Source organism: Gambusia affinis, linkage group LG07 (genome assembly GCF_019740435.1).
Source record: "Gambusia affinis linkage group LG07, SWU_Gaff_1.0, whole genome shotgun sequence".
Taxonomy (NCBI): Eukaryota; Metazoa; Chordata; class Actinopteri; order Cyprinodontiformes; family Poeciliidae; genus Gambusia; species Gambusia affinis.
This window is the reverse complement of record NC_057874.1, coordinates 13,426,603-13,450,265: the sequence shown is the minus strand read 5'-3', so window position 1 is coordinate 13,450,265 and position 23,663 is coordinate 13,426,603. Positions and strand designations below refer to the sequence as shown.

At 38.4% G+C, this 23,663-nt stretch overlaps 2 protein-coding genes across 3 annotated transcripts; both read right to left on the bottom strand.

Annotated features, from left to right (window-relative positions):
• Positions 1–4,146: 4,146 nt before the first annotated feature.
• suox (sulfite oxidase) lies at positions 4,147–12,000 on the bottom strand. Of its 2 annotated transcripts, XM_044121181.1 has the most exons (6): positions 11,546–11,767; positions 10,572–10,639; positions 9,002–9,072; positions 8,672–8,831; positions 7,862–8,131; positions 4,147–6,497 (listed from the first exon to the last, which is right to left on the bottom strand). In XM_044121181.1, exons 3-6 carry the CDS (start codon positions 9,058–9,060, stop codon positions 5,286–5,288), a joined length of 1,701 nt encoding a protein of 566 aa, XP_043977116.1. In that variant the 5' UTR covers positions 9,061–9,072; positions 10,572–10,639; positions 11,546–11,767; the 3' UTR covers positions 4,147–5,285. The 2 variants fall into 2 exon arrangements, with proteins under 2 accessions (XP_043977116.1, XP_043977114.1); XM_044121179.1 differs by lacking the exon at positions 10,572–10,639 and having other exon boundaries at positions 11,546–12,000.
• Positions 12,001–15,574: 3,574 nt separating this feature from the next.
• Positions 15,575–22,111, bottom strand: mcrs1 (microspherule protein 1). Its single transcript, XM_044121182.1, has 14 exons — positions 21,891–22,111; positions 20,907–21,072; positions 20,681–20,819; positions 20,428–20,592; positions 20,180–20,289; positions 19,983–20,091; positions 18,880–19,018; positions 18,482–18,557; positions 18,338–18,366; positions 17,625–17,717; positions 17,071–17,153; positions 16,911–16,998; positions 16,560–16,687; positions 15,575–15,878 (listed from the first exon to the last, which is right to left on the bottom strand). The coding sequence occupies exons 2-14, from the start codon at positions 21,059–21,061 to the stop codon at positions 15,792–15,794; spliced, it is 1,401 nt and encodes a 466-aa protein (XP_043977117.1). The 5' UTR covers positions 21,062–21,072; positions 21,891–22,111; the 3' UTR covers positions 15,575–15,791.
• Positions 22,112–23,663: the final 1,552 nt, after the last annotated feature.

Here is a 23,663-nt window from a genome sequence, read left to right as displayed (position 1 = left end):
CTATTTAAGGTGAGAAAAGAAGCATACAATATTTGCTACTTTTATAATCCGCAAATATGCACCGAAAGCCACCAGACGGAGAAATTCAACAAGGAATATTAAACAGAATCAAGTAAAGATGATCATCATCCTCACTATTTGTTTCAGATTTCTCCTGCAGCTCAATGCAGCTTGAATGTTACTGTATCTATGTTCAAATCGGACACAAATCTCTTTCTACCATAGTGCTGTTAACTAATGTCGTCTGACAGGCCTGATTCTTGTGCGTCTTGTGACGTCAAATCAAAGTTACCAACCTTTCCCCCTTTAAAACGCCTTTATATTTGGAGGCATCACATTACCACTGTGGTATCTCTAAGTGCCTCAGAGTAAAGGAGCTCTGGTTTTTAACTCATTTTATACCACAGTGTATAGAAACCAAACGCCACTGAAAAACATTTGAAAGTTTGAACTGACCACTCTAATGACACATTTGTGTGACTTTGAGAACAGTCAGCTTTATGTTTCCTGTGTCTGTTTGTGTTACAACAGATTAGTGGAGTGAACAAAAAAGAAGAAACATGCTTTTATGTCTCTCATATGAAATATGAAAGCTTAATGCTTTCATATTTCTCTACATTCTGGTGAGTAGGACAGTAACACATTCCCCTGTACACACACACGCACACACACACACACACACACACCCCTACAGGCATATTCAATATATTTTTACTCAAACTGGATTATTTGCAGAACATCTCACCCAAACTTTACTGTCTCAAGACACTTCAGAGCACAAATTTAAGATTTAATATGTTTCATTCATATTCATTCATTTCATCTTCTAGTCAGAAAAAATGTAACCATGTGCTGCAGCTACAATTTTGTCACGTGATTCACAAATAAAATTTTCCAAAAATACAACATAAATCTTTTGGTATTACATTTTTTTGGAGACTATGTATGTGAAAAGTTGGTTTTTTTTTTAGCTTCAAGAAGTTATAAGTATTCTTTTTTGTGTCTTCATATTCACTCAGGGAAGTAAGTTGCATGGTTTTGCACTCATCTGCTTTACATCCAAATTTTGTGACTATTTTTCTATAAATCAGAAAGATCTATTTTAAATTTCACATGTTCACCTAGATCTATTAACACTTCCTGTTGCTTTAGGAAATTATCAAAAAACCTAACTAAGTAGCGATAAATATTCACCAACAATTGTAAAATAATGCACAATATTGCAATTGTAGCAATATTTCATCAACCAGCCTTCACAGTGACATTTGGCTGGATGTGATTCAAAGCATGAAACTGTTTAAGGTTATGACAAACATCCCATCTTACATTAAAATAGGAAATTAGCAAGCATGCTACCTGCTAACACTTAGCTAACAGTCCAGGCCTGTTCAGATTTTGTTTGAGGATAAATATCTTTTTGGATTACACATTCTTGCTTTTGAAACATTTAGGAATAACCTGCAAAATATTTCTATGAATTAATTCCCACTTCTTTCTAGAGTAATTGAAATTTCTTTAATAATTCAGAAAGTTTTCAGATGCTTAAAAACCACAACCAACGCCAAGTCTACATAAATGTTAAGTCTCTTCGAGTTGTGCCATACTTTGCTCAATAACAAGGTAAAAATGGAGAAGGCGGATCTTAATATCTAAAGCTAATAAACGCATCAACTCATCTTCAGACTTTTCTAGTAGAGTTTGTATTCTACTTAAATTAGCAAAGGGACTAAATCCAAGAAAAGCAACATTTCTGGTCTCAAGCTATAAATATCTGCCACCTATAAGCAAACCTAATGGAGCTCATAAAATTTATAACAAGGCAGTATTATCCTTTTCCTCAGAGCTGCAGTGCAGTGCTCCCCCACTGAGCTCCTTCAGACTAGCCAGCAGCAATTAGCAAACACCTGGTGGAACTGTCCACCTGCTGAGCTCATATCAGCTACTTCTCATTGCAACGCTCGTAAAAATGTTAAAGGGTCAATAGAGGAGAGGTGATGACTTTCTTTCAGAAAGAGGAGTTTTTAAAGAAACAGCGGTCCAATTTCAAGGCATTAAATTAGGAAGCAAATTTTATTTTAGGTCATATTTGACGTAAACAGGAGTTTTATAACAACTAAAGGTGACACAGTTACTTGATTGTGCTATAAAATGGCACCATGTGCCTGGAAAACAGATATTACTGCCCCTTTAAAGGACTCTGACGTTCTGGTAAAACGAGAAAACCTTCTTACCCAATTTTAACAAATTATTTACTCCCACATTTGCTTCTTACAACTTCACTCACTGAAAAACATTTACAAGTTTTAATTCACTAGTAAAGTGACACACTTGCTTTATTTAGAGAACAGTCAGCTTTGTGTTTCCTGTATTTGTCATTTTTATGGCAGCAAACTGGTAATTAAAGAAAAATGTACAAAAAGACGCTTTTCCTGGAATGGTGACACACACAAACACACACAAAAAATCGGTATAATTTTATATTTGATTTCCAGTTTTTCCATTTATCTCAAAGTTTTAAAGAGCAGAGAAGGACCATACGATCCTGCATGAATGCAAGCATAAATCACCAGAGTCTCTCTTGGTTATCTGCAGAACATTTCTGCTCATCCAAACATTACTTCTGTATGAGTCACACAAAGATGCATCACAGAACCTCCTGAATGTTTTCTGATTTATTCCGTTTTCAGAGTCTCTACCAGTCTCAGGCTCAAGAGAGGACATCTGGACTGAGTCACGTCCAAGCCGAAAAGCAAACTCAGTCATCACAGAGATAACACAACGGCTTTGGTCATCAGTTACCAGTCATGTAAATATACACACACGATGTGCGCTGGCTTTTCTTACATAAAAGATCAGGAGTTTTAAGAAACTTTCCTTCCTGCCTCCTGCCCAACATCAAACACACAACAGGCTGTTTAGGTTTCAAATCCAGCTTATCTCATTCCCAGATATTCAGAAACTTTTTTTTTTAACTACAAATGGAAAAAATAAACAAAATCCTAACTACATTTTATTGTAGACATGTGCTAGGTGTATTTTCAAGTGGAAACATTTTTTATTTTTGGAAGATTAGATGTTTGTTGATATTGTTGATTCTATGTTGCATTGTGTTTTTGTTTGATTTGATGTAAAGCACTTTGAAATGCCTTGCTGCTGAAATGTGCTATACAAATAAAATTTGATTGATTGATGTTTGTGCACAAATGGAGCAAAACAAATCAAAAAAGACACTTTTCTAAAATTTATAAATAAGTGAATAAAAAGATCATGACTGCATATCAAAATATACCTCCATTCTAAAGGGTTAAAAGTTAACATTAAAGAAACATTACAACATTATAGAAAACATTAAGCTTGCATTATTGTGAAAAATGATGAAAAATAAAATGTACTTGGTATATAAAACATGAGTGAGAATCCAGGAGGTGCTGTGTAGTTTGGCATCCTGACAGTTTTCACACTGAGCAGAAACAAAATCAGCAGAAGGAAGTCGAAGTCAGGTTAGAAGTCTACATCATCTCCGCCATCCTTAAATTCAAAATGCACAGTACGCATTTTAGAAGCACTGCTGGATATGACACATCAGCAGGTAACCATTTATAAATCTGATTCAACAGAACTAGAAAAAAAACCCTTTCAGTGTCATGAAAATTAGCTCCCTTTTTGGAGACATTTTCTAAAAACTGCATATTTGGCTCAAAACTTCAGGCCCTGTTCAGAACATTCTTCATTGCCAAGTCAAAAACAGTTTTGATTCTGTCACCTTTCTTTAAATCCACACTTGTTTCCATTAGTGCTGCATCATAAATACACATGACAAACACATCACGGTGTTGTACCTTACATCAGTGGTCCCCAACCTTTTTAGTACAGCGGACCGGTCAACCCTTCGTAAATTTTCTGCGGACCGGGGGGGGGACAAGTTTATTAACTGGTCTCTTGTGTAATGTCCTTCAATACTGAATTATGATCGTTAGTGTTCATTCCCCTGATTTTGATAAATCTCGGGCAGATTTTCTGCAGTGCCAGTTTATAACCTAGTATGAAACATAAAGAAGTGGGAATTGTCTTTTCATGTGTTTTCTAAAACAGAAAAGTAATTTTAAAATCACTTTTTTTTTTTACAACAAAAAAAGCAGTCTTTGGTAGCCAGGCCTATGAAACCTTTAGTGCAACTAAACCTTCAAACACACTGAAAACAGGCTGATTATGTGGAAAAAAGTGAGACTTGCACAACCACTGCATGGCTAACAAAGTGTGCATTGTCTGATGACAGTTACTGAGAGAGGAATGCTGATGAATGCAAGTGGTCAAAGTAACGATACTGGATTACAACACCAACCTGAAAACTGCATCAGTTGAGGCACAAGCAGTCGTCTGCCCCGTCCACTGCGGTGAATTACAGGGAGACCACATCCGTGGCAAAGAGCTTTTACAACCTTGCCTAGGGTGTCGGTTTGTTGGGTCTCCAAGTCACTCTTTCACCTGACTTTCTACTCTTCAATGGACACATCAAAAACATCTAAACCTATATAGAAAGTCAGTGAACAGAAATTTAAGCTGGAGACTTTGCCATCGCTACTTTTGTAGCAATTAAAGTAACAATTCCACTAAATTTGTACCTTCACATAAACTGTAATGGGGACAGTAACACTAAGTATTAAGAAATTAGCAGAGAAAATCCCAAACAAATTTATGCACAAGTGTTTTTTTTCTTGCTCAGTTATTTTATGCTGTGATGTTGTAAATTATGTGCCGTATTTTAATTTTTTTATTTGCAATTTTTCTCCCACTTGTTGCTAAAGTTGATCATAATACAATCAGTACCGTCACTTGATAAAAATAAAGACTCAGTAGTCTCCGATTTACCCTCGTCGACAAACGGCATGTATTTTCATATGACATCTTTTTTAAAAATCTATATTTATAAAGAGCCTAACTACTGCTATCAAACAACCTACAGAAATATTTTATTTTCTTGGTTACATTCTTTAAAAAAAAGAAAGTCTAAGTCTGCAGGTTAGATGTCAGAGACCCAGATTTCAGTGTTGATCAGGAAAAGCCTGATCGGTGCGTCTCTAATCTCTACATCACCTGAACTTCCTGTGTGGCACAGCAGAAACCGTTGAGATGTTTGACTTTTGTCATATAAAACTTTCATTTTTCAAATCTCCCAAGCAACAAGATCAGATCACATAAATAATTTGTAAACTTTAGACAGATTCTGTTAACCGCGCAGTCCGACACAAACAAAGCTCCCTCCTTGATGAGTTTTGGGCCTCCCTCTAATCCTCGGTCACCTTGACCTTCACTCTGTGCCAGGCGTTGCTCAGCAGGCCTCTCAGGTTCCAGATGGGTGGGATTGTGTCCGGCTGCACGTTGTAGCTGTTGTCCACCGCCTTGCAGATAATCTCCAGCTCGTCGGCGCCAGGAGGAAGAGGAGCAGTCAGCTCCCACAGCTTCCAGGCCCAGGCTCGACCCGGAGGAGGCGAAGGCTCATCCGGTTGACCTTTGTCCCCGCTCCTCAGCTGAGCCACCTGCCATGTCTTCCCTCCATCCAGGGAGACGTCGACCCGCACCACCTCTCTGCCGCCGCCGCTCCATGCGTAGCCCTTGACGGTCAGCGTTTCGTCGCTGCGGTCGATCTCGGCTCCGTCTGCCGGGACGGTGATGGCGGACTGAACGGGCAGCTCCTGGATGGCCGGAGAGGACGCGTAGTCGACCTTGCTCCAGTCCGTCCCCGGGGAGAAGCCTTTGTAGTCGAGCTGCTGCCAGTGGCTGCTGCTCTCCTCTGCGCTGACCACGATCCGCCCCAGCCACTTCACGTTGCGCGCTCCCACCACGCCCGGAACCACGACCCGAACCGGGAAGCCGTGATCAGGGGGGATATCCTCGCCGTTCATTTCATACGCCAGCAGCACGTCGCCGTCCTCATTAATCGCCTTGTTGATGGGGATGGAGGTTCCGTATGCTGACCCCGTCACATCTTTATCCAGTCCTTCAAAGTGAACATGGCGGGCCCATTTGGCCACATCTGGGCCAAACCCAGCAGCCAGCAGAACGTCTCTGAGCCGCGCTCCGCTCCATTTGGCATTCCCGATAGCAGAAATGCCCCAGTTCAGTCCTTTCACCTGCTTTACCTTGTTCATGTCACTGCGGCGGTTCCCGGCGCACTGCAGCGTAGCCGTGACGGTGTGTTTGGGGAACCGGGTCTTCAAATCCTTCAACGACAGAGTCAGCGCTCCTTTGGGCAGGCCCTCCACCTGGAGGTTATATGAAGCCGGGTCCACCTGAGGAACAGGCAGGTGGTTCCGCTTGAAGAACAACACATGGGGAGTGATGTAGTTCTCCGTCAGGATCTCAGGAGGAGGCTCGGCATTGAACGGCTTCTTGCTGTTGACCTGGAGCACCGGGTGGCGCTCGGGGTCCGAAGAGTAAGGGTCCGACGCTTTGGTATCGTCCTGCTTCTTCAGGTCGTCTACACTCAGCTCACCAACCTTTGTATTAAGAGAAAGGTTACATTAAAGCTGCAGTACGTAATTAATAAAATATGATTTTTACATATTTGTTCAAACTGTCTCCATGTTGTGACAATTTGTTATGAGACTGATAATCTGTGAGATCGTTGTCCTCCAGCTCCTCCCTGAGCTGCTACTGCCGTCTGAAGAAATGCATAGCTCCTGACCAAAAACAACCAATCAGAGCCGGGAGGAGGGTCTTAGCGTTGTCAATCAACCTGACAGAGAAACAATTTACCGATGCAAAAAAAAAACATTTATCCGCCGTCATTCGGTGGCTAAGCTAACTAGCCTGAGGATTCACAGCATGCTATGCTAGCTGCAGAGCAAAGGGAAGAGAGGGAAGGGAGCACGAGCAGCACCACGTGGAGGGTGATTGACAGCCCTAAGACCCTCCTCCTCCCTCTGATTGGTTGTTTCTACATAAGGAAGAGCAGGGAGAAGGCAGAGGAGCTCCATTTTTTTCACAGATCATCTCTCGTATCATACGGTCATGGCATTGTGACGGTTTTAACAACTACAGGAACCAGCAGGCGTTTCAGATGAACTTTCCCTCTAACCGTCACAAACAGATGCTCCAACTTCAAGCAACAAATTTTGACATCAACAACTACAGGAACCAGTAGGGGAACTGTATATATAAATATATAATGCTTATATCAAAATCACACCCGACTGGCTTTGTTTCATTCATGCATGTTTGAGAATTCATTGAATCTTTGCTGCCTTAAGATGCAAAGTCAAATTTATTTCAAGTTATTTTTGATATATGCAGCTTTTTCATAACATTACTTGAAAATGTACCCTCTTTAATGGAGTTTGCAGTTTTCTGCACTTTCATCCAAACATATTTTATTCACTAAATAGACAATAATTATGAAGTTATTTCTGATAAGTATCAAATTAGACATTGTTGGGTCTGTTTTCATACACTCAGCATGGCTCTGGGTGTCATTAATTTTGGCATGTTACAATTTTGTCATTTTGATGGCCCAATAACTTTTCAATGATGACAAGGAGCACAAGTCTGAATTTATTGTAAATTCTGTTTCAAACTTTCAGCAAACTAGTTTTGATCATATTAACTAACCTAAAACAAGCTTGGTCTGATTTAATGTCAGATAGTGAGAAAGAAGGTTTGACTTTTCAGACAGGTTCTGTAAATATCTGGTCTAAACTGTATTTATTTAAACCTGTATGCATAAGCTTTTCTGTATCCCTTTTAAAATTGACAATTTTGCTGCATGATCACTGCACCTGCATGGGTTTAAAGTAAAATTAAGTTTCAAATAATCCATGGCATTTTAAATTTTGAAAAGAAAACCAACACAGATGTGTCTAACCTTATATTGTGAGAGGATCTCCAACACGTATTCCTGGTCATGAACAGCATACAGGGCCCAGAAAGGTTCAAGTGCACCACCTGCTGCTAGCAAGATTTTATTCCCACCAGGGTGTATCGGCACAAACTCGGTGATGTCATAGACGCCTCCCTTGTACGTGACCCACACGCCGTCATCCAGAGAGCGGTGCTTGGAGACTTCCTCGTGGCTGAAGACAGGAAGAGAGGAGCGATTCTCTGTGGCGGGCAAGCCAGCGTCTGCTTGCTCAACCTGAACAGGGACAGAGCCGACGTCACTTTCCTTAAAAGTGATACAAACGCTCAGAAATGTCAGCTTGGACTTGACGAGCTGCTAATTTCAGTATGCAATGATGCACACTGGTAATGTCTAACATGTAAATCTATACTGAAACACATTTCATGTTTAAATAAGAGCCAGCAGTTTATGCTAAAAAACAGTCTTCAGTGTAGAAGTTATTACTGACTGAAAAGCAGTTAACCTTTTGCTCCAAATCTTAAAAAAAAAAAACAACAACAAAAAAAACACAGAAGAAGTAAAAATAAATGTAAAAGGAAAATATATCAACTCCAAAGACATGCCAGCACCCATGACTTCAGTCAGGGCAAAACTTTTAAATGAGTATTAAAACAGCAGATAACAGGAAGGTTGGATGCATTGTCTTTGTGGACGGAGCTAGAATATTCTCCCCACATGTGTGGGTTCTCTCTGGATACTCCAGCTTCCTCCAAAAACATGCATGTTAACTGATTAATTGGTTGCTCTTTTTTTAAGCTACAATGCATTTCTGACCTCTTGGTGGAGTAGACCATAGGTCAGTACAGCCCCGGTACCAGTCAGCACCCCAGCAACAATACGTTTCCAGTTGGCACGCTGGTATGATCTCTGATCCTCCCTGCTGCTGCTACAGAGACGAACTGCACGAGATACAAAACAAGGAGCCGCCTGATACCTGATAAAGAAATAACAAAAATACAATACGTCTCAATAAGGATTGAACTAGCCTCTCCTATTACTTATACTTGATTTTAACAAATGTATGTGTGAAGCCACATAAATTGTGACTTTACAACAGCTACAACAGTAATGGAAACAGCTGACCGTGGGGTTGCTGCTGCATACCTTTGAGTGCCGACAGCGCCAAGTCGAGTCAGGCTCTGGCAGTGCCTGAGAAGCAGCATTGCATTGATGTCCTGGGGAAATATTCAATTAATTAAGTTCAGAGGGAAAAAACAAAACAAAAAACACACTCACATAATATCCTTTGCTGTAGAGAATTATATATATATATATATATAATCTCTGCTTGGCTCAAAACAATCTCATTTAAAAATTTTACACAAAATGATCTTCACTGGGAAGAAGACCTGTCCACAACACAGAAGATTAAAGATTAATGAGTTTTCTCGTGATGCAATAGTCAACCAAGCAGGATTAAAAAAAACACAAAAAAGATGAAAGCATAGTGTTTGACTTTAAACCTTTACACTTGTGTACACAACGTTCGGTTTTGAAAGTTTGGATTGAAAACAACGTTCGGTTTTCAAATCAGCATTGATTTCCTGAGGCTTTGCTCAGGAACACTTTATTCACCTTTTCAGCAAAAATGTGCTTTTATTAACAATCAAACTGAACCTTTAAACCTTTGCCTCCTACTAACCTAGCCAATCAGCTGTTATCTTAACCAGCTAGATGAGCCAACCAGCTGAAGGGGAGTGAGCAGCAAAAACGGAGGAAGCGTCATGCACATCATTTACAGTGAACAAAACGAATACACAAACTAGTGACTCTAGTTTAATTTGGACTTTAACATCCATAATAAAGTGAATAGGGCCGTTTAAGAATAAAAACTATCTGTGGCTGACAGGAGGAATGAACCTCCTGTTTTCCTGCTTTTCTCTGGAACAGGAAGCACAAACTGTGAAAACCAGCACTCTCTCTTTAGGCTCATAAAGCAGCTAAAAGAGAAGCTCTGCTTTATCAGTCAATCACACGTCTTATCACTGTCTGCAAGGCCTATTAAGATTAGACAGGGTTGTCTTGAAGCAGTTTTCACTGAGATAACACATCCATCTACAACTTCATACCTGGAAAACCATATTCTTTTTACAGCAAGCATGATAATGTGCAGCTACCTGTTATTACCCATATTGCGAAACTCAGAAAGGCTAACAGGAGAAGGCTGAACACCGACTGATCCAGTTCATCTACATGCCTGTTAATGCCCAGTGAAGATTCAGAACTGTAATTATTTAGGACATTAAAATTACTCAACAATAATTAGTAAGGAAAATCCTTCAGTTTAAAATTACAAAAAAAGATCTGGTAACAGCATGCACTCAGTGAAGATATAAGAAAGAAGATTATGGATTTACAAAGTCAGAAAAGTCATTTTCAGCAATTCTTTAAATACAGCTGGACAATAAATCAATAACAATGTATATTACGATAAACACACGATGACTATCAATAGAAAATATATCCGACACAATGTTCAATAATTTCGCTGAACTCCAATCCAGAACTGCACAGCATTCTGGGGGATGTAGGCAGATGGAAAACTGCTCAACCCCTCATGGTAAGCTAAGCTAGGTGGGTAGCATCAACTAGCTCACTCGCTCTTTGGTTACCTAGCAAAGAGACATGACATGACAAGAAAAATGAGACTTTCAAAGCAAACAACACTACTTACAATGGCAGTGGTTACATAAAGCAACCTTAACCTCAATCTTGCTGGGAATTCAATGAACTCTTCCAATTCTGCAGAGAAGAGTGATCAAAAATCCAGCCATATTTAAGCCACAAGCACGATAATGGCTGCAAAAAATGTGTTGTTCCTCTGCAACTGCCAACAAGACATTTAAATGGGCTGAATGGAGAAGATCCTTGCCTGATCCTGCCAGGCAGCTTGTTCCACTACAGACTCTTGTTTGGTGTGATTTTTTTAAATGATTAAAGTCAACAGCAGTGGGGTTGAGGTCAGAACTACAAGAAAGCAATGCAATCATCTTTACTCCCTAATTCTGGAGGTCTGAGATAAATCCTCCTCTGTGGGAGATGTTAGGATATAATTGAGATTTTCACTGGTTACAAAATCATATCCAGACATCTCTGTGGACTGAGATTGCCTCCAGTGATGAAAACCCTTGTTTCTGTCAATGTCTAGTCAGCCCACATCATCATACTGCCTCTACCGAAAGCTGCTTGGCATTGACGGAGAGGATGTCAGACATTACTCTCCCGTTTGTTACCAAGAAGCAAATGTACTTATTTTTTGTGCTAAGTATATGAAAATAAATATATCAATCATTTTAAACTTGTGTGTTTTAATGTTTTTTGTTAATTTGTGTAGCTTGAACAGAATATATCACAGCAACAATCATACCAACAAGCCTCAGCTGTGCGTACACTGATTAACTGTGGAGCATTATTTAACGACAAACTGCCACAAAACCAAACATGAACTGTCTGCATTAATGAATTTTTGCTAATCATAAATATGAACCAGGCGGTTGCTGGTTTGAAGATGAAGGGTAGGATTCCGGTCCGATAGTAAACATCCTCACTGACGTAGCTAACTAAGCTAATGTTAAAACTAGCCGCTTCATCCTTTCTGTTAACCAAACGGCTAACTCCAGCTTCCTCCGCCCACAGCGGGACACTCACTGCTCAGTAGTCAGCCTGTCGTCTGCTTCTTCACAGATGTTTTCCACGAAGCTCCACCGACGTGACCCCTTCTTCTCAGACTGAGAGTTTCATAAACACGGTGAGCGAAGCACGAGGATCTTAGATAGCGGTACAGCTGATCTCAGAACAGCCATGGCGCGCGGCTACGTAGCACAGACTGATTAGCGACGCAGCCAGAAAACGCCGGTATAACTGAATCCAGACCAGCTGTAACGCGGTGTCTTATAAAAGGCACCGCCTTTTGCATGAATGAGGTGACGCGTTTTTGGCACAGCTAATCCCAGAGCGGTTCTAATTAAGCAGACTCTTCCACCTTACATAAAAATAAACATTTTAATTTTGTTTTAGTCCCCAGAACAAGTATGCATGACTTTGTGATGATACAAGCCTGAGAAAGTGGGGCACTTATTTAGCGCTTATTATTGTTTAGAGCGAACTTATTCTGGCTATTTCTAAATAAGGTGACATTAATATAAAAGATTAGAATAGATCATATCACACATATTTGTTTATCCTATATGCAGCCAACACAGATGAGTAGGTTTCTGGAAATATTCATCTTATTCCAGGAATATTTCCTTTCTGGGAATGAAGGGACATTTAAAGGACCTGAGACAGGTAAAACGTGTACCACAACATATATAACATTTTTACCTGGAAAAGAGGTAAAGATGTTAGACATGATTCTGCTGTGTGGAGGAAAACCTACATAGTGAATGGTGGCAAAAGGGTTTTTATTTTTATTTTTATAACAAGGACAAGAAACCTGGTCAGGATTGACCAGAAGATTGATTGAGACAAATGCAGAGTTAGAAAACCTGTCAGAGGTTGTAAAAGACTTGAGACTGCAGTGGAAGTTCACCTTCTGGCACACAGGTAACTCCAGGAACAAAGAAGCTGCAGGACATCATCGTCAGGGAGTTTGTCAGTCCAGAAAAACAACCTTAAGCATAAAGTTAGAGCTCTATGAAGGTTCAAACGGAGGCAGCAGCTTAACTGCAGCCTTTAGTCTGACTGATGATAAAGTTATCTGAGCAAATTCCAATGTCAGAATGGCCCAGTCAAAGCACAGGCCTAAATCCAGTAGAAAATCTATGGCAAGACTTGAAAACGTTTGTTTACAGACACTTTATTTCCAATCTGGTTGCTTCAAACAACCCCAGGTCATATTCTTCAGATTTGCACATAAAAAATTTGAAGACCACATATTATTTTCCTTTTATCACATAAAATCACAGTAAAAATATATTTCGGTCTGGAGTTGTACTGTGACTAAATAAAATCTATAAAAGTTTTTGTTCACAGAGAAAGCTCTCAGAGATAAAAACTTTAAAACCTTTAACCTAACCACATGGAACAGCTCCAGCAGATCTGTTGCAATATTGTAATTTCTCAGCATAATAGCAGAAAAGATTAACTGGATTTATTGCATTAATCTCAATTTACAGACAATTTACAGATGAATAAAAAGACAGAAAAGAGTACCAGTCAAAAGCAGTTTGAAACACAATGATTTACTATTACAGTATATATAAAATAAAAAATGTACCTCAGATAAATATACATACTATGACAGGAGGTCTTAAATTTGTTTTATTACCACTAAAGCAGCGTGTCCTGCTGTCTCTGTGCCCTCTGTTTCAGGGCCCATTTCTGACGGTTCAGTGATTTGGAATGACACACGTCTGAGAAGAAAAAAAAAGACAGCTATGTGTGTCCAGATCGGACCGCGCTGTTGCGTAAACTGTGGCTCAGGGTTGCCTGTTTCCATTGTTTGACTTAGCCGGGCTGAGCTGCGCCACGTTTGATGAACCCAGTCAAAACAGGTCTGAAGACTGTTGACATGGCAACAGGGGATTCACCACACGGCGCCCTGATTTACTGTTCTTTATGAACAAAGGTGGCGGCGAGCTCACCGATTGATTTTAAAGCCTGAAATGTTTGCAATCTGGAGAAATAAAGCTTCGGTTTTCCCTCGGGTGATGGTCTGCTGTCTCTCAGCTGAGAGACCCATGATTCGACTGCTGGGAGAAAACATGAGATCTTTGTTTTTGGATCTTAACCCAAATTATTCCTCTGTGATTTTACAGCAAATTGGATTGTTTGTGTTTTTCATAACCCTTGAAGTGTTTCACATTTCTAAACTGTAAAGTGGAAGTAAAATGTACAACACAAACCCAAAGAGAAGCAAACATTTGGCTTCAGTCTCCTGAGTCGGTACTCTGTAGGTTTATCTTTCACACAGTTACGGCTTTAAGTCTTTTGGTTTGTGTCTCTGCCAGCTTGGCACATCTTACCGATTTTTTTTTTTGTGCAAAATACCAGAAGCTCATGCAAATTAGATGAAAAGCCTCTATGAACTTATAACTGCAACCTGCAGTTGTAACGTTTAGATATTAATTAAATATATTGTAGAAAATTATGTATCTCTTTACTAGCACCAAAAAAGAAAATGACTTATTTAACTAAATAATTACATAACATTTATGGCCACATTTGGACTTGTTGCTCATGTCTTTGCAGATCCCAAATGCCAATAAAATTCTGAGATATGGAGAAATCTCAGATTAAATATAATTTTTCTTTAACATCACAAACATTATGCATTTCTTTATAATTTACACTAAAACCCCTCATCTTGTCATTGTTTTGTCTTTAATTTGTATTTTTTATTTTTTGCCATACTACAGGTAAAGGTTTGAAGAATCATAGAAACTTAAATTATTATTGACTGGTTTTAACAAGCTCATTTAAATTTGTAACATTTACTCTGGTGTTATTTCAAAATCAGTCAACGTTACTGCAATGAACATCTTAATTTTTAAATTGTTTTTTAAATTTTTTTATGGAGTGCAATGTGATTTTCTGTGAAACTTTATTCTTAATTTACTCATAACCATAAAAACAAGTAAAAATTAACACTTCTAACATGTCACTCCACAAACAACAAATCAGCATGTTAGTTTCACATTTTTATCCAATTTACTAAAATAAATAAACTTTTTGATGGTATTCTAATTCATTGAGATGATTGATAAATAAAGGATGTACCAATAAGCTAATTATCAAATTAAGAGAAAATGTGTTTATTTACAAATCATAATACATTTCTCCCGTTGAGGTGTGTATTATTCCAACTTAGTCTATAAACAGTTTATAAAGCACTCAGGTTACAAAAGTTATATTTAAAGCTAGAATGGGTTTATTTTGCCTTCACAGTAAAAAGAAATAAAAACAATTTTATGCAGAGAAATGTCCCAACCTGTGCATTAAAACCTGGGATTTAAACATGACGGTAATTCAACCATTTTATCTATTAGTCTCTTTGGCGCCCCCAAGTGGTGAAGTGCATAAGTCACCTGAAGCCAGGCTCTCATGACAATTACACAAGAGGCACAAATGTTTCCAGTGACGGGGAAAAGGGATTTGGGACAAATAAAGAAATAAAATATCTTAAACCCAAATTTTGAAAATGTTTTTTGATGGTTAGCAGAAAGTTTTGCTAGTCTACTCTTAAACGAGCGATTCTTTGGCTCCTGATCAAACTACAGCTGTTAGCAAAATAGATAAACAGTAAACTAAGCAAATATGATTGCTAATATTGTATGAACAAGAGGGGAGCAGTGCACACAACTCCAATGTGATAATAAGGAGGAAGAGTTAATAATTACCTGTATCTGAAGAATCTCAAAAAATAGAAATAAACTAGTGCTCCAAAAATCTCCAAAGGCTCTAATTAGGGCAAAATTAGGATTGGTTTCGACTAACGGCAGCTTGTAGCTGGAACGGTTCTTATTTTCGCTCTTATTAACCCCTTTGGATAATTTTTGAGTCCTGATTATTTTTATTTATATTGTATGACCAACTTAAAGAGTAGTCAACTATTTAGAAACTAGAAATTCTTACCGCTAAACTGTGACATGAGGCAAACTGAGCAAACACGAAGAAGAAAGTATCCTTTCAGATGCAGACTTGACTCTTAAATGCACTAAAACACAAAATAGGGCACACGTATTAAACAAGTTTATTATTTTTAAAAAAAGCTTGGTGTGAGAATTTAAATACAACGTTCTGAAAAACTGGACACAGCAGGACTGAACCGTGAGTGTCAGCATTACAAATAAAATATCCACACAGCACATTAAACATGTTGCTCCAGGATTTAGTCTGTCAGAGAGTCGCACTGAGGGTCACGGTTATTGCGAGTCCTTTTCTTCTTGGCCTTTCACTGCTGTGTCATCTTAGCAGCTTCAGCTTTGATCAGTGAGATGAGCTCCAGGTTTATTAGGAAGACGAAGCGGAGGCCTGCGATCTGAAGAAACAAATTCATTAGAGATATCGCTCATTCAACTTTAATGAAACACGACCTGGCAGTTCAGCCCCCTTCATGTTTACTGCTCACCTGAAGTGAATAAAACAACCTTAAAAAATAAAGTCACGTTTCCATTTTGTAGAGTGGCTAAAACAAACCGGACCTCAGTTTTAAGTTATTGTTATGTCCCATGGAAACAGGACAACATGGATTAATTAAATATATACATACATATATAATTAATCCATGGTGTACAACATGGTGTGTATTATGTAACTGAAGGATTTATCAGTTCATCCAGGATTTTGTGATTTTTTTTTGCGATGTGGATGGAAAATCTTTTAGAAATATTTGCAAGGAATTTTGTGAAATTTGCGTCTATAAAGGAAAATGCAAATTTTTATTTGCCATATTGATCACAACTATCACTTCATATCAAGTAAGGCTGAGGCAGAAGTGTAGAAGAAGTAGAAAATACTGCCACCTGCAGGTGGGAGTTAGAGGTCATTTAAACTCAATGTTTTTGACAATTTTTGAGGAAAATCTGCTACAAAACTCACAGTTATGCATGAAAAAAATGCAGGGCTCTGTTGATTTTTACGTAAATCTCCATGACTGTGGAAAACTTTGCGCCCATCTAGTAGCAATAAACCTGCAGGACGTGCAAGGCTCTTAACACACCTCCACCACTGAGTTGTTGTTTAGCTTCCACTTGTTGCCTGACAGCACCGGTCTGCCGTCGATGTAAATGGGCCGCCTGCCCTCGTTAGCAATGAAGAAGTCTCCATTATTCTTCAGTTTAATTATTCCTGTCGAGACAAACAGTCGCTGTTAGCTCTGTCACCCCGACCTTTAAGAGAAAAAGTTATATTTTCACATCATTTACGTTCAAGTCCACATTAAACAAATGATGCTCATATTTAGGTGCAGTACTTTTACCATTGATCTTTCAACTTATTTCCATTATTTCTGTCGTTTCTAGCAACCAACAAAAAATCTTAATTGTTTCTACAACAAGTAGAGATAAGTCACCTTGTTTTCTGGATATTTTCCAAGCGGGTCCCTCTAGTGACAGATCTACATCTATCTGCTTGTCCTTCGTCGCTCTGCCCAGTGTAATCTGAACGAACACAGTTCTTAAGTCTCACAGCATAACTTATAACAGCAAGAGCTTTCAGAAACGTCCTCCCACCTCTCTTGATCTCATGAGGTACCGCACCATTCTTCCTCGTAACGCTGCCAGTGTCTGATTGTCGAAGTCGGGCATGCTCATCCCTGGAGGTGAAGGACAAAAACGAGTTCTGCGCGTTTAAATTAATCAATGCAATTTAGCATTTACGTCTTTCTTCTTCTTTGTAAAGGCAACCAAAACCCTTGAACGCGTAACTCTGTAACTTTACAATCAGAAAGTTCAACGTTTTTTATTGGGATTTTATGCGACAGACCAACAAAGTATCATGGTTAAGAGAAAGAAAAATGATACATAGCTTTCAAAACTTTAACAAACAAAAGTCTAAAAAGTTGGACGAGCATTTTTAATCAAATTCAGAACTATATTTTACTTTCTTATTTATTTCCCAAGCTGATTTCTGAGTCTTGTTTCTGGTTCTGCTGCTGGCTGGTCGCTCAAATGATACGTAATCAAAACTTCTGCTGATGCTGGCCTCACTTGGTGCATCGTCTTCCTTTCACTATGCTTTAGTTTATGATAATTTTAAATATAAAATCTCACCAAAAGTCACCTACCTGTGATGCTGTCCACTAGAACCTGCCACCGAGGCAACTCCTGCTCCAGCTGTCTGATCTCCCGCTTCTGGTGACGGTCTGAAATCATCAGCTCTGAAGGGAAACAACACCAACAACAACAATTTCACAAAAGAGAATCATCTCAACTACAAACCGTTTTCCAAACGTCTCAGTAATTTGCTTTCTGTTCAATATATAAAATATTAGAGTTCACTTCAAATTTATAACAATCATTTTGACAGCAGGCGGGCTTTGAATATGTAATGTGCAAAAACAAACTGGAATGAAGGACAGACAACAACGGGATATTCTCTACAAATATGAATATTTTCTTTCTGTACTTTCCCAAACTTGGAGAATATTGAAATAAAACTCAGGAACTCTGAAAACAACTGAGTATTCAAGAACAAATCAGAGCAACATCAACATATAAAGAAGAGAAGAAACGTACCAAAGCTAAAATTTCTGAAAAGGGTCAAAACAAACAATGCGTTTGTGAGAACATGAGAAGTACAATTGAACAAGCGAGGAACACAAAGCATCCGTCAATAGCTGCTGTCAGCAGAGAGGCGCAAATATTTACTTCCTTATCGAGAAAGTGAAGAAATGGCTTGGACTGATGCAACGTCAGACAAGAAATCCTTTGACAAAAAAAACTATATTTTACCTCTCCAGCTACAATGTTAGCTGAGCTGAGCAACTTGATTTCTTACCGTGTTCCAACACCTCGTCTCTGCTGTCCCTGCATGGAAGCAAAAACAGCAGCTTTTATTAGCAGAGGAAAAGCAGCACCCAAGGAAGTATGTTACATATAAAAAAAAAGTAATTTTAATTTCTGAATTTTAAATCACACTCACTTTAATTTCACATCGTCAACCATCTGCTCTGCATCAGAGAAGTTGAGGACTTGGTCACCTTTAGGAAGGGGCTGAACTGCAAGACCAAATTCAGACGATTTAGCTCGAGTGTTTCACTGAAATGAACAAGTTCTGATAATAATTCTCTTATATTTATTATGTTTTAAGACATCATATTGTCCACTAAAATAATATCAGCAAAAGACAACAGTTTGCATTGTTCCTTATTTGGTTAATGTCACAACTTTTCTACATCTGGCTCAGTTTGGACAGCGAAGCATCGCTGCATGAGTCGAGCAGAATCAACAACCGAGAGGAGATTTCGTGCAAATCTCCTCTTAAAAACTGCACCAGAATTTGAACGTATTTGATCATAGTGATCGGCTGATCGAACTCACCGCTCTGGTCGTCTAGCAGGTAGTACTGCTTCAGCAGCTGCCAGTGAACCATCAGGCTCTTGGGGGTGCGAGACGGGTGAAAGATGCCCGGGTGTTTGCTCAGAAGCTCCTGGAAAATGTCCATTTTAGGCTGACTGGTCTGTTTAGAAAGAAGCGGCACGTGAATAAAACATAAAATCTAAAATCAGAAGTCTTTGTTTCCGCAGGTAAACAAAGGATCAGCGGTTCTAATCTGTGAAAGATTGACTGGTTGCAGCCTGCAGGATCCAGAATCTGATGAATACGGAACGATTTTGCAAGTTTAACAATCGCATAAATGTTACCATGAAACCTCCAACACACGAGAACATTTCTACTGAAAAATGTTCATGTTTAATTAGCAAGAAATTCACTAAATTAACAAGAGATCCCTGGCAGAGGATTAGGAAATGTTGGCAGCCTTTTAAAGATCTCCCACATGGAGATATGGGAGATCTCTATATTCTATATTCTCTTGAATATATATTCTATATTCTCTTGAATATAGAATATATTCTATGTTCTGTATATTGTGTAGAAAATGCCCACTGCTGTTAGTGTTTGTAGTTGCAGTGAATTAGTAAATGATTCAAACTGTGAAACAGTTTTCTTTACTTTTATACATCAAACTGGAAACTGTTGTTTATTTTGAGGTTAACTAATAGAGGATAAGAGAAAAATATCGTGTGATATACAAAACTTTTCTTGTAAAGTAGTAAATTTGATATAGATTAGAAAAATGGTTTTTAGTTTTATTTATAGATCCATCTGTCCGATAATCCAAATGGGTTTACTGCTATTTTGTTTTTCAATGATGCAGAGATAATAATTGTTTCACTTTATTAAACGTTTTATTAAAGCCGTCACATTTTGAACTCATCCTGAAAGTAAAACACAATCTTTAGTTATTAATACCTTCTACAGAGAAATAAGAATAGACTATAGTCCAGCGAAGCAGGTCAGAGTGCCGCAAAATCAGTAATCAGAAAGCTATTATGAAACTTCAAACACATTTCATATTCCTTAAGTTTCAGACAACCCAAAATAAAAACTGAGCAGTCACAAAACAAGTAACTGTTACTTACTGAGCCAATCTTGGCCAGCAGCGCCTGTTCCCCCTGACTGAACAGAGCTTTGCTTTGGATTGCTGCGATTGCCTCCGGGTGGAGCTGCCGCATGGCCTGCCATGCCAACCTGATGGAAAGACGCAAAATCAGCAACGTGCTTAGAAAAATCCATGAGGAAGAAAGAATAAAAACACAGAACCAAACAAAGCTCTTACTTGGAGATGACGGGGTCGTACAGCAAAGCGTACCACCTCTCTTTAATTTCCCTCAAGGTGAAGCGACAGCTGAACTTCACCCCCAGATGAACTGAAGTTAGATCACTAGTCTGGAAACAAGGGACAACACACAGACATAATGATAAAGCATTGCACTCACCAGTGTCGCATCATAACAGGAAATAACTAAAAAAAAAACTATCCTACAGGAGAGCTTATTAATTCTGAACAAAGTTTTTCGTGCTCACCTGTAGCACAGCATTTATTAGCAGAAGGTCATCTGTGGGTTTCCAGCGTCCCAGATCTTTAGTCATATTTAAAGGCTGCTTGGTTTTCTTCACTCTTTTGGGCAGAGGTGAAGGGTTTAACATCATGGCGAGAGGCGGTGTGAGAGCAGTTCCTGATTTTGTCACCTTACAAAAAAAAAAAGAAAAATACATCAGTATGTAAATCTATTTCATATTTTTCATAATGCTCTCTTGACAATCTAACATTTTTTACTTTTTTCTTTTCTATAGGTGAAGGTTCACTGCCCAAACAGCGAATAGGCTCCATGACAGGAGGCCCTTTGACTCGACTGGACGACTTCACCAGGCTGCTCTCCACCAGCTCATCGTCAAACTTCTTTCTTTTTATTGACCTTTTGTTGCAGAAACATTCATGAGAAATAAAAACGTTCTTTTGAAATGCAGCATGATGGCATCAATTCTGTGTAATGTAACAGTACCTGGATGAACTTCTCCTCTTGGGAACACCGACTCCAAATGCTTGTGTTGCTGTCCTTTTCACATCTTTCACACCAAGCGACTCTTCATCCTCCGACCGGCTCTGAACACCTGACACCCCAACTGATGCGCCGACCCCTGGGTCACCAGCCTGCATCTCTTCATTCACTGAAGGAAGCATATTGGAAATCTGATGCAGCATTTCGGTAAACACACTGTACTGTAGATGAGGGGATATTCAGAGTTTTCCCAATTTTGTGCTGAGCATTATTTTATAGTTTTAACTGTTTTCAGAATGAAATCTTTGCTCATTTTTACATCTTGGTGATTTATGCTCTAAAAGATGTTCTTTTTCTACACTGCATTTTACTCTTATTCATATCCCTTGATTTTACAGCTTTTTGTTGTTCCCATCTGAACAAAATGTTGAGACGGGGACTCTAGAGCCCCGACTTTCAACTTATACTACACGGTGAAGTAATATTACAAATACAGGTAGGATAAGAATATATTTTATATAATGTGAAATTCTATACGAAGGAGTACCACTGTTTACACTTTTTTACACTGCAAATTCATATTTTGCAGATACATTTTCAAACTAAGAACTGAAAACTAGCGAAATAACAAGAGTAGAAATTGCATATAAGTTGAAGGTGTCTTATGTGGACTTATAGTTAATAACTTTTTATTCACAATAATTAATTGACGAGATGTTTGTAGCTTTGTACTTCCTTTGTTTACATGCGATGCTAGTTTGATGCCTTTTTTCTGTGTTTTTATGTGGCGTAAAGTTACACAATAAGATAAAAAAACAGAATGTTAACCGAGGACAACATTTAACAACAGTCTGTTTGGCTACACAACAAAAACACCAGAGTGGTTCTTTTTAACGGATCATGTTAGCTAAGCTAACACAGTCATCGTGCGGTAACTAGCGCTTCTTTCCAAGCTAGGAAGGTTAGTTCTGCTATCTTATCACTCACCTTTTATATGTAGCTCGGTGTCGGTCCCTTATAAATTCCAAGTTCAATTTATTCTTAATTAATCCTGTTTTTCAGAATTACCTTGAAACATTTAACGTCCAACTAGTTAGCATTAGCCGCTCGGCTACATTCATGTTTTCTTCCTGGTTTTCTATTTGGAGAAACGGTTTGGCAAATAGCCTTACGATGCACTACCGCCACCTAGCGGACCGGACCGAAACAGACCCGGGCTGCTTTAAAACGCACTTTATGGTAACACAATACACACAATAAATGTTTGTGTAATTCGTTGTAAAATTATATATATATATATATAAACATGAAAGTTATAGTTGTTGTAAGTTGGCAAAATTTTGTTACCAAATGGTTCAAAATCCTCTTTATTTTATTCCCCCAGAATTTTTTTTGTGTTTTTACTCTTTTACTACATTTTTATTTTTAAACAAAGAATAATTTTTTTTTTACCTCTCAATCTAAAAAAAACAACAAATTAAAGTAATAGTATAATTAAAGTACACAAACTGATTCAGCTGAATATACTCATATTTTCTGAGTACATTCCTGTTTTACTTTTTTCTCTCTATATTTGTACTGTTATAATAAAATTTTTCCTTCAATTGCGTTTGAAGGAAGGAAAATGTTCAAGTTGTACAGAAGAACGCTGCACTGATTGCAGGAAAACTTGGAGACAATAAATCAATGATTTCTTGAAGATTACCAGCGCAGACTGGAATGGCTGAAATCTATTGTCAAAGTTCTGCAGAGGTAATTTTAAGCATTGTCATTAAGCATAAAATTTTCAAGTGTGAGTAAGATATTGTCATGTTTTACTGCATCAGTGGAAGGATGTACACCTTTAGCTTGCATTGTTAGCGTATGCATATGTCACTTGGTTTTTACATAAAACCTTCAGACTCAAATAAAACATGTAAAATGTTTTGTTTAGACTTTGCTCAAACACTTTTTAAGATTCAAAAACAAAATACCAAGTTTTTCATTTCGAAATAGAGCCATTTGAAATAAGATTAAAAATAAATAATTTTTGCTGATGTCTGTGGCATCCTATTCATGTATTTGTTGCAATTTCAGAAGACCATTAAAGTGTTTATTTTGCAGTGACAGCCAAAAGATGGGGCATTCTTTCCTCTCAGATGTCACCGCCACAGGAACATGTACCTGTTGTTGCAGTAGAAAGGGAAAGTCGTCCATGTCTTGATCGAGATCCTCAAGATTTTTTCCTGGTCAGCGGTTGAACAGGTACCGTAGTATTTTTACCAATTAAACAAACATCATAAACTGTGTTCACAGTGCACTGGTGAACATAAAATGTCAAAGAAACAGGTACCAACTTATATAACTCTAGAAATGCGTCTTTGTAATGCTGCATAATATATAAGTTCTCCTTAACTTGGTGAAGCTCTGCCTCCTAGTTCTCCTTGCTGACTACAGTCATGTGATATTAGCATAATCTGCTTTTTGATAATCGTTTCTGAAACTTCTCAGTGGAGCGTCAAACATTTTGTTGCAGAATTGACCCTTCTACCTGCATAATGACCAAGTAATGCTGCTCTGCCATCCACTGGTTTATAGGATGTGAAATTAGGTCTTGGTCAACAATCATTTCCCGTTTTTGAAATTGTTATTTTTTGTGGGGTGTTTTTGGTGTCCAATCCAGGGAGCGCTATAACACCCCAATCAATCCCCCTCGAACCGACACTAAACTTCTGGACGTTTTAAAAAGTAAAATTTGAAAAGTGGCAAGAATCCATTTTC

Excerpts from the sequence above, each read along its gene's own strand:
- suox (XM_044121179.1), bottom strand. The coding sequence starts at position 9,060 with ATGCTGCTTCTCAGGCACTGCCAGAGCCTGACTCGACTTGGCGCTGTC. Across the intron at positions 8,832-9,001 it reads GGCGCTGTCGGCACTCAAAG|GTATCAGGCGGCTCCTTGTT; the intron begins GTATGCAGCAGC and ends TTTCTTTATCAG. Across the intron at positions 6,498-7,861 it reads AGATCCTCTCACAATATAAG|GTTGGTGAGCTGAGTGTAGA; the intron begins GTTAGACACATC and ends CTTAATACAAAG.
- mcrs1 (XM_044121182.1), bottom strand. The coding sequence starts at position 21,061 with ATGCAGGCTGGTGACCCAGGGGTCGGCGCATCAGTTGGGGTGTCAGGT. Across the intron at positions 16,999-17,070 it reads ACCTCATGAGATCAAGAGAG|ATTACACTGGGCAGAGCGAC; the intron begins GTGGGAGGACGT and ends GTGTTCGTTCAG. Across the intron at positions 16,688-16,910 it reads GAAAATATCCAGAAAACAAG|GAATAATTAAACTGAAGAAT; the intron begins GTGACTTATCTC and ends TTGTCTCGACAG.